Source organism: Drosophila biarmipes, chromosome 3L, assembly GCF_025231255.1.
Source record: "Drosophila biarmipes strain raj3 chromosome 3L, RU_DBia_V1.1, whole genome shotgun sequence".
Taxonomy (NCBI): Eukaryota; Metazoa; Arthropoda; class Insecta; order Diptera; family Drosophilidae; genus Drosophila; species Drosophila biarmipes.
The window spans coordinates 6,776,963-6,787,254 of NC_066613.1; the positions used below are offsets into that span (position 1 = coordinate 6,776,963).

The 10,292-nt window shown below is 42.5% G+C and overlaps 2 protein-coding genes across 8 annotated transcripts; both read left to right on the forward strand.

The window, feature by feature from the left end:
* The first annotated feature begins 133 nt into the window (after positions 1-133).
* LOC108035960 (putative uncharacterized protein DDB_G0271606) lies at positions 134-2,762 on the forward strand. Its single transcript, XM_050886239.1, has one exon. It carries the CDS (start codon positions 231-233, stop codon positions 2,559-2,561), a length of 2,331 nt encoding a protein of 776 aa, XP_050742196.1. The 5' UTR covers positions 134-230; the 3' UTR covers positions 2,562-2,762.
* Positions 2,763-2,788: 26 nt separating this feature from the next.
* LOC108035959 (uncharacterized) lies at positions 2,789-7,880 on the forward strand. 7 transcript variants are annotated; one of them, XM_044095171.2, is made up of 7 exons: positions 2,791-2,903; positions 2,983-3,145; positions 3,201-3,271; positions 3,321-3,607; positions 3,671-6,076; positions 6,127-6,183; positions 6,244-7,880. In XM_044095171.2, the coding sequence occupies exons 2-7, from the start codon at positions 3,034-3,036 to the stop codon at positions 7,844-7,846; spliced, it is 4,536 nt and encodes a 1,511-aa protein (XP_043951106.2). In that variant the 5' UTR covers positions 2,791-2,903; positions 2,983-3,033; the 3' UTR covers positions 7,847-7,880. The 7 variants fall into 7 exon arrangements, with proteins under 7 accessions (XP_043951107.2, XP_043951105.2, XP_043951106.2 ...); XM_044095168.2 differs by having other exon boundaries at positions 3,014-3,145; XM_044095169.2 differs by having other exon boundaries at positions 3,014-3,145; positions 3,336-3,607.
* The last annotated feature ends 2,412 nt before the right edge of the window (positions 7,881-10,292 follow it).

Below are 10,292 nucleotides of genomic sequence, written 5' to 3' on the forward strand. Positions count from 1 at the left end.
TTAAGGCAGAAGACAAGGAAAGGCTTCATAGAAACATTTAGTTTAGTGACCATAAATACAGGTTTAGCGAGTAGCCCAAGAACGTCAATTCCATTAACCATATCGCTCTTTTTGGTTTTAAACTTTCGAAAAGTGACATTACAAAATTGTATGTCACGCCAGAAAGCAAATTTAAACGGAAGTATTGTATAATTGAATTGAAAACTCGCTTAGTTTTATGACAGCGAAAAATGACCATCGGCGAGGTCCGGTCCACCAGACCCAGTCCCTACTGGCGTCATGCAAGTCCCCCGAGGAGGACAATGACACCCAAGTCTGACTTTACCCCGGAGCAGGCGACTAACCGAATCGGACAGCACCTGCTCCGAACCCTGGTCCAGAGCTTACCTTCTGGGACGGAACCCCAGCGATCGCGCTCATCTTGCCCACCCACATATCGGCGTCGCCGGCAAGTTAGTGGCTGCAGATCCTTGGGAACTCCGGACTCGGAGCCACCGATCAGGACTAGGGCGCCGAGTAGACTGCAGGCGGGAATGCCGGTTAAACAAGTTTCAGAAGGCGATCGACCTCTTCCAAAAGTCGTTGGGTTGGGAAGAAATGGACAGCAGTCTGTGGTGGCCGCTGTCAAGCGCCGCAACGAGTCGCCATCATTCAAGGCCAAGACCAGAGAAGAGGAGCTCGACAGGATACCGGAGATGGTGACTGGGACAGCTACAGCTAAATCTCGAGAAGAGGAGTTCGAAAAGATACCATCCAAGGTATCTAGTATGCACCAAGATGTCAAGGACGCAGAGGATGAAAACGGGGGGAATTCGAATGCAGAAAACCTAGAAAATTCGAAACCCGAAACCATGGTTGATGGTAAATCCGAAACCCAGGGGAATTCAAAGGTGAATTTGGAAAATAGCAGTCAAGATATCTCAAACTCAAAAATAGAAGAGGTTCAGACCACCAAGAAACCGCAGCAACAGCAACCAGAGTGTGTGGGCAGTTCAAAGATCATTCCCTGCTTCCGGGGGGAGTATCCCACACGCCATCGTCCTGGCTCATATCAGTGGTTCAAGTCCGCAGTTCCCAACTGCGGAAATATCGTAACCATCTGCGATGAGGAACAGCAGGTTATGGGCGAGGCGGAAATTGTCACCGCCTGCGAGGTAACTGAGGCTCACTTTCTGAGCATCGACTGTGAAGGGGATAATATGCCGGCGATTCCGAGGTGCAATAAGTGCAATAGTTGTCCACAACAAAACCGGAACGCAAATTGCTTTGGATCTTCACTAAGACGGCAGCAAAATTGCTTCCAGCAGCAACAAGCGTGCTTTCAGCAGCAACAACCGTGCTCTCAGCAGCAGCATCCCTGCTTTCAGCAGCAGCAGCCTTGCTTTCAGCAACAGCAACCCTGCTTTCAGCAGCAGCAACCCTGCTTTCAGCAGCAGCAGCCCTGCTTTCAGCAACAACAGCCAAATATTCAGCAGCAACAACCCTGCATGCAGCAGCAACAACCCTGCTTTCAACAACAACAAAGAAATTGCGTCCGAAACTCCCTCTGTCCCAATGCCCCTTCGAAGCAAAGAAGTTGTCTCAAGTGCCAGGATCAGAATGAATCCAGCAATTCGTTTGTCTTCAACCAGAAGCAGTCAGTGCAGCAAGCAATTCTCCCGCAAATGCAACCACCAATTCAGCAAAGAAATCCTTCAGAAGCGCCAGTGGTACAACAGCAACCCGTCGAGGAGAACAACTATTGCCTCACCGAAATGCTGGCCGAGGAGCTGAAGAAGCAGATGATGGAGGCCCAGGCGCAGATTGCCCAAGTGCAGCTCCAGCTGAATAGCGCCTGTGGAGCCACCAGGGTGCGGCAGATGCACGTGCTCACCCAGAATGCCAGCGAGGCTGCTGGTTGGGTACCAGAGACCCAGTTCCTAGACTCCTTCGTCGAGGAACAGAATGCAGGCGTTGCTATCCTAGATGAAATGGGGGCAGGCGGTGGTGAAGAGGATCCCCTTAGCTGTCAGGATTACTCCATGCAGTCTGCAGACCAGCAGCCATCCCTTCCCTGTCAAGCCTTGGGGTCCACCAAGATGACTGCGATATGGTCCGAGCCTTCAGCTTCCCAATCCTCACAGGATCCCATGCAGTTCGGCCTGTACCCTGTGCCAGTGTCGATGCCAAATCAGAATACATATTTTGAGCCAGGTTCCCAGCCATTTCCCTGTCAGCAGCAGCAGCCAGCGTCTTTTCTGCCCCAGCAGATGGTTCCTTGTCAGCAGATCCAGCACCAAATGGGGTCTTGTCCGCAGATTCAACAGCAAATGGTTCCTTGTCCGCAGATCCAACAGCCATGCAGAGCTCCACCCTTCCCGCCCCCGAAACCAGCTCCTTGTCAGCAGAAGCAGCAGCAGCAGCGATTATCCTGCCAGCAGCAGCAGCAGCAACCACCCATGAGATCTGCTCAACCGTCCCAACCCAACAAGTGTTCCTGTGCGCCCCAATTCTGTCCCAGTTGTTGTTGCCAGCGGTACGCCCAAATGCGATTCATGATGCCGCGGTGTTGGCCACGCTAAGTTTCGTTTGGACACTCCAACGTTTGTAGCGCAACTTAGCTTGATCAGTGAATATGAATGTCCCATCAAGTTAAGATACCTTACGAATAGAGGTCTCCAGATGTACACACGTAATTGTGCAATTCTTCCGTTTAAAATTGAAGGCGATTCGGCGAGGTGTGAAACTCGCCTCCAATAAAGTTTCGATTTTAAGGGTTGCAACTTGAGTTTTTTGTCAATTGGGAGAGACCCGAAACTTCCTATACATATAAATTCAAAGTTTTTCCAACTTTTAGGCACCAGAAAGCAAAGATTCAGTCGCCCCATTTAGTTCAAATTACAGATCTATATATTAAAGATACAGTAAGAGGAGAAACCATTCCTTTTGCCCTACTTTATTCATAGAATCTGTAATTTAAATCAAATGTACGGCGGTTCGCAGTGACATAACTATTAATGCTGTCTTCACAAAGTGCATTCGTGCTTTTGTAACATGGACAAAACCATGGAGCGATACGGGGATTCCTCGATGGAAATGAAGTATCCAAAATGCCAAGCTTTAGCGAAAGTAAGCTCTGTGCCTGGAAGAGTTTCTCCTCGAACGGGTAATAAAAAAATAGAGCAATACAAAACTGAATGCTAATTAAGTGAAGTTTCAAGGAAAAACGGCGTGTAAAGGGATGTGTTGCAATAGTAACTCTTTGACAAGCCAAGGGAGCCAAAGAAAAAAGGTAAATTTCTGATACTACAAGTCTTTTCTTAAGTTTTTTTTTAACATAGAGACTTACGATAAAGTCAGGAGAACTGACGTCTGCGGTAAACTTTAATTCATCTGCTTGCTCAACGATGAAGTTGTATCAAACTAGGATATCGCAAAACAATAAAACACCTCCAGAAGCAAACAAAAAGAATAAAAGAGGTCCTAAGCCAAAACCAGAATTAAAGCAGGGCCAAAGGGCGCTTGTAAAGGCCAAGCCGAAACGTATAAAAACAATAGGTAGAAAGTTTACTGCAAGGTCAACAGCTGGACATATTGAACAACCCCCTGATGATGATGATGGTATTTGGTGAGTTCACTTATATCGTTAAACCTCTGAGTTAAAGAAAAAACTCTATAAAATACCCTACAGGTTCGAATGCAATGTACCATTTCGTGTAAATATTCCGTTTCCTATTAGTATGAAAAATCTGTTTGGACCCCAGTTATTTTCAGGCAATACCAATTTAGAGATATTTAAGACCCTAGTCCCAACAAGAAAGTGTCAGGGAGATAGGAGAACGGAGTGCCCTTTGAACTTTTCAATGCGCCCTGCCTTACCTCCCCCAGACCTAGAAGTTAATACAACTTGCCCCAAAGCAACAAAATTCTCAAGGAAGAAGTGCAGACGAGGAAGAAAGCACTGTCCGTGTGAGATATCCACTCAAACGACTGACGAGGAATCCGATCCTGTCCTATGCTGTCTGGAGCAAATCAGAAACCAACTAGCTGACAATTCTTCTGAGAAGCAAGAGAAAAGCATTTATCGCTGCTTTGCAGAGAAGTCTACGAGTGCTAGAAGTATTCCGAAGCATACTAACAAAACTGATATGGAAAAGATAAAGGAATCCCCCTCAAAAGAGACCCCTCAAGAGCAAAATGATAAAAACGGGATGCACATGTCTCATCCCGAAAGTGTCCAGAAAATTTTACCAACGACTCTGGCGCAATCAAATCCTAAGATTGAGAAATTAGAGAGCGAAAAATGTTTATCTAAAAATCCGTCAAAAACGGACTCTGTACCCTCGACATCTTCCATAAAATCTTCAAAAAAAGTCCACGTGAAAAACAAACCGATTTCTGAATCAAATGAGAAGGATGTAGAGGAGCCCAGAGAGCCAGAGAAAGAAAAGGACTTAAATAGTTATCGCAAAACAGTCCCAAAGTCGGCCTTTTGCTTCTGTCGGCTGTCACAAGTTCTTCACAAATGCACAAGAATAATGATCCCCTGCTCAGTGTGCCAATGTCACTGTTTGAACAGATCTCATATGTCGAGAAGGCCATATCCTAGGGATCCCCAACAGCAACAACAACGAAATGCAAGCCAACTGCCTTCTACAACTACGTTTAAAAGGGAAGAAGTTGATATCAAATCAAATGCTATTAATACTATCCAAGAAATTGCATTGCCAAAAATTAATAACCAGAAGGATTTAAATCCTAAGTCAAGCCATTTTGAGGACCAAATACCACATGTCGGTACAGATGATCAAAAGAATATCATAAAGCGCGTACCGGAACCGTCTAATCAAATATCGCAAGATAATAAATGTAATAAAGACAGCAAGCCTAAAGATGGATATCCTGAATACCACGACGATGATGAATCTTTGAGCAGGGAAAAAATTAAGCCTCAACACAAGGCTCAACGTAATACCCCAAGTGATAGGGAGAATTATCCAGAAGTTTCATCCAAGCATCTAGGCCCAAAGAATTCTTTTAAAAAAAGGAACACAGATATTAGCACCAACGAGTCTAACTTATCATTTAAAATATCTCACAGGAGTCCTAAAAATATAAACTCAAAGTACAGTTCGAAATCTGAAAAATCATTAGATGGTGCTAAATCGAAGAAACAAACATCGCAAAGAAATCCAACCAGGGACAAAAAGAACAAACACACAAATAATCGAATAAGTTCTGGCGGCGAAACAATTCCCGAAGAATCGACAAATTTTGGTAAAGGCTGTAAAAACAATCAAGTATGCGAGATAGAATCAGACTATGATATCGGAAGTAATACCAGCACAAATTCAGGAAGACAGGAAATAGTAAAGGAACCCGAAGAAAAGATAGTTAATAATCCATATCGACGCAATAAAAAGGATTTTGCAGACATGAACAAGAACTCTAAATACCTTGAAAGTGAACAGGAAAATTTTAAAGAATCATTAAGTGTTGACCAGGAAATTAATGAAGTTAGGGAATGTTCGGACCAAATCTATCGGAAATCTGATGAAACGAATACCTTAGGAAACTATTCAAACAACAGAGAGTATAATTCATACTGTGAGGTGGGCGAGCGTTCCGAGGAGTGTGTGCCTAAGACCTCAGAAAGCGAGTTTAAACATCAAATAAACCATTTTCCTTATCGGTGTTATTTCAAAAATAGGGAATACTTTAGGCAGCGCTCACAATCAGCTCCTGAATGTTGGATACTTCAGTGCTCCCAAAGAAATCAGACGCCACAGTCCCCAACATTTACACCCAGAAAGGAAAATTGCCAAGAATACGCCACATATCCTGAAAACGTGCTTGTCCTTCAGGATGAATCTTGCGAAAGCGAATCAAATGAGTGTGTGCTGGTATTGGACGACAATGAAACTGCAAATTCGAAGTGTTGTGCTTGCAAAACTCCGGATTATAGTATCAATGCCGACATACTGAAGCAGCTCAGGGAGCAGGAACGGCTTTTTAATCAAATTCAGGATATTACCTTTGTTCCCACAGACCATCAGGGTCCAGTTGGCTTTGCAACTTCACCGCAAGAACAAGAAAGGTAAGTACGATAAATAAATATAAGAATATAATAAAAATCTTTATTTCTAGAGATAATACGCCGTTAGTGACGGTTCCTTATCGTAATATTTCCCGACCGAACGAATGGTAAAATAATATAACATATCTTTAAGATGCAGAGCATGTTCTTTAATGATTCTTTTTTAGGAGAGACCAAGGGGGGAACTTCGCCAAGCTTAAACGGAACCAATTTCGAGTGGCACCAATAAGTCAGGTTCCGCCTCAAAATTCAGAAAATGCCAAAAAGATGAAATTAACTAGGGAAACAAACTCAAACACTTCATTTAGCCAATTGGAAGTTAATTATCCCTCAACTTCTTCTTCTTTTAGACCAAATACACATTTACAAGACCGCAGAAGTACTAAGGGATATCGAAAAAATATGGTTAAAAAACGAAACAATTTTCCGAAATCAAGTTGTGCACAATCCCGCAAGTGTCAGCACCAGACTTTCCATACCATTTCTCAAGGCAGCGCTGTTTCTGCATCTCACCATTCACCTCTATCCCAATCTAACACATCGATAGAAAGTAGAGATAGACCAAAGACCCCAGAAAATGCATCTTACACTAGACTTAGACCCCAGATTAACTCAAATGATCCCTCAAATTCGATTAGACGCACTTTGAGTAATCGGCAACCTAAAGACAGCCAAGCTTCACATTTCGAAGATAAGAATAAGAAACCCAGGAACGATGATTATGGACAAAATGGTTTTAGATATGAAAGGAATAACGAAGATAGTTTTGGAACAACTGGAAGATCTGAATACTATGCAACCCGGTCAAATCCTCCAGGCTTAACTTGGACTGAGCCATATGGATCTGCCAGTTCGGTCATGCCCTTAGATGCACCTGCTCTAAGCAAATGCATCATTCGGTCAAATGGTACGGTGAGATCTACTGATGTGGAAACCCTGCAAACGGTTACCCTAATGGAACCACGAAAACTTCGTGACACCGAAAGTGCCAGGATCAGAAGCCAGGCCACGGGCTTGGAAAACACCGTTCTTATCGAGACAAGAACGCCCTGCAACAGGGAAAATCTGTTACAAACCTGCGGACGACCTCCTTGCATCTTCCGTACTCAGCAATATACGGGGATTCCTCCGAGTCTGCACCAAGGATTTGTAATATCAAAGCCGCCAGCGCACACGATACAACCGCAAACCTCTATGAGTGCTCCACAGTATAGAACACCTTTTAATGACAATTGCCTAATAGAGCCAAGGGATCAGTGGAGTACTGTTAGGTCGCCAGCCTCAGCCCCAGTGATGAATTCTCGATTTCAGCAGCATCAGCATCCGACGAATTTCCATCAGCCAACTAATGGTACATACCACCATTTTCTGGAGCAAGTCCATCCCCCAGCTGTAGGTTCCAATGGGTTCAACAATCCTGGCTACTATTCTCAAAATTTGAAAGAAAACATAAAAATGCTTCCGGAGGGATTCTATGAGCGAACCGTCAATAAATATAACATAACGCGAATGGATTCGAACTTTCAGCCGCCGCATTTGATGCCGGAATTTCTTCAGGAACAGCAGCAACCTTTTTTCAGACACACAGCTAGCCCACATACCAATCAATTTCATCAGCAGAGGGTAGTTGGAACCGCTCAAGACCTTTATCGTCCCTTTATTCCGCCGCAGACCCCATACAATGAAGAGCTCCAAAGTCACCCCTCGTTGTTCTGCCCGCACCAAAGTGTAAAATTGGATGACTATGATCAATCGGAGTACCAAATTTAATCCCTAAATTTAAATAATCGCATTATTTCTCTAATCGATGTATTTATTTTTTATGTTAAACGATTATTTTGCGGTAGTTTACTTAGCACTTGTATACTAGATTTGCGGAAAATATGTAACAGAAGCAATCGTTTCCGACGCCATTAAGTATATATGTATATTCTTGATCAGGATCACTAGTCGAGTCAATCTAGCCATTTTTCTCAGAAATATAAGAGCTGGAAGAGTGGGACCTGACATGCTGATACCTGAGCTTCCTGCGCAGCGCAAGATTGTTTCAACAGGGTGGCACACCCACTCGAACGCCCACGAACGGCCAAAACGGCCGTCTGCCGAAATAGCTGGTAGGTGGTGCTTTACAATATCGCTTAGCTTCTTATATATCTCCATTTCTCATTTTCTCTTAAGCTGAGTTGCGGGTATCTGATAGCGTTCTTCCTTGTTTAATAGTTTCAAACCGAGGGAAAGGAATTCCCTATTCCCTATAATTAATAGTGTAACTATTCGTAGAGGTCACTTTTTTAGTCACTTATAGGTTTTAAATTTATATAGTAAAATATATATTTATATTATATAGTAAAATATTCGTGGAACGATTTAACGTAATGCTCATTTTTTTTCTGTATTAGTTATCGATGTTGTAACTTTTTAGTGTTTTTCTTCATAGCTCTACTAATGTTGAGTTGGAATATTGAATATAACCCGTACTTGCTAATAAAGTTTTTAAAGATTTTGTGATGTAGCCTTAAGCTTTAGATCTTTTTGATTTGTCTATGCAGGCATTAAATGGACTTTGTCGTCGCAGTCGTATTTATTTTGTATAACATTTACTGGATTTCACCTGAATATTTTTCTTAACTAGCAGCTCGATTGTTTCCTTATTCTTGTCCGTTGCTTGGGCTTCCGCTTTTCTTCTGGTAAATATTGTTGACGTTGCGGGTATCGGCTTCTTTGCTTTCTGGTTGGTACCACTCATTGATGGCTTTCCGCTTTTCGCAGACAGACTCATTTATTCAAACAATTTAGTGCGTTGCTGTTTCCAAGAAATAAACCTTTCTCTTGGTATCCCAAACATTTCTGGAATCAGGAAGAAAAAAACAAACGAATTGGCGCCAAAACTAGTCTCCAATAGGTCCATAAAGCATCCTAGTGAAATCCTCGACGTTCCTGAGCTTATATATCTAAATATATCGAAATGGTTTAAAAAATACCTTTTTTTTGGAGTTCTCAACGTTCCAGGAATTGTGGCCAGGAATGTCCCAGGGAGGGGAACAACCAAAATGTTATCCATGCAGCAGACAGAACTAAAAAAAGTCCCTCCCTTGAAGTCCCTCCCAACCTAAGTGTATTCTTAAGCATCCCTCGTTCAAATCTCCCAACTCTGTGTAGTGGGTCGTACTACATCGCCTAAGTTATCTCATCTCCCAACACGAATTTCTACTCAGACGAAGTCCTAGTACATTGTATTTCAAAACTGTATCTTAAGTGGCAACATTTATAAGGCCTACGTACGGTACCGATATAATAATAAATTATATTTCGAGCATTTTTGTTTGAGCAAGTAGAAGAGTTAAGTAAATATTGTTCTAAATAGATCATTTTATAATAATAATGATTATTTTATCAGTCTAATTTTTAACTATTAGCTTGTTAAGATTTTTCCGATCGCAGTTTTCGGGATGGATAATAGAAAACTTGTTTTCCTGGTGGCTGGTCTTCGTCTATTCTTTTACAAATAATATACTCCTGATCCACGCTTATTCTCCCCGGAATAATCTATAAGTATTTTAACTTTATTTCTTTTAACACTCACTGGGTAGGAACTTGAATTATTTCATATTTATTTTCGCCAACAGAAGCGTCTTCGACAACCGATTTTTGGTCTTCAACTGCTCTATTCGGACTGCTTAGTCCTCTACCAAAAACTACTCAAACTTTTTGGATTTAAGCCTCGGTTCATTTGGTAGTCATCCGGTTTAAGGAACCAATTCCATTATTGGACTCGTCAATATCGACTCGTCGTTTATCGAATTTATGCCAATCGTTATCTGGCCGAACGTAAACAACTTTGTTGAATTTGTAACTGAAAATAAAAAAAAAAATTGATTTGTTGGTTCTGTTGTAGCTCTAGTTGTATTCTCACGTAAAATGCTTCGAACGACACCTCAATTGTTCGAATCGGACGCATCGGATAATAAGAATTTGGGGTCTTATTAAAATTTAAATGCTATTTTCTTTGTCAGTTTATAACAGTAGTCGCCTTCGCTCTTTCTCCTGGTGCGATTTGACACTACATAGACCGCCGTCCCCAGCGATGTTGAATTTCGCGCCCAAGTAGTGAGGTGAAAAGTTCTCCGTACCACAGGGTAGAAACATCGATAGGGCAAGGCCGGTGTATCGGTCCCCTCTGCCACCTCTAAAGGGGCCTATCGATGAGCGAAACAAA

What these genes read in the sequence shown, in the direction of transcription:
- LOC108035960 (XM_050886239.1), top strand. Translation starts at nt 231, where the DNA reads ATGACCATCGGCGAGGTCCGGTCCACCAGACCCAGTCCCTACTGGCGT.
- LOC108035959 (XM_044095168.2), top strand. An exon ending in AAGAGTTTCTCCTCGAACGG is followed by an intron (nt 3,146 to 3,200) that starts GTAATAAAAAAA and finishes TGAAGTTTCAAG; the next exon opens with GAAAAACGGCGTGTAAAGGG. An exon ending in TCACCGCAAGAACAAGAAAG is followed by an intron (nt 6,077 to 6,126) that starts GTAAGTACGATA and finishes CTTTATTTCTAG; the next exon opens with AGATAATACGCCGTTAGTGA.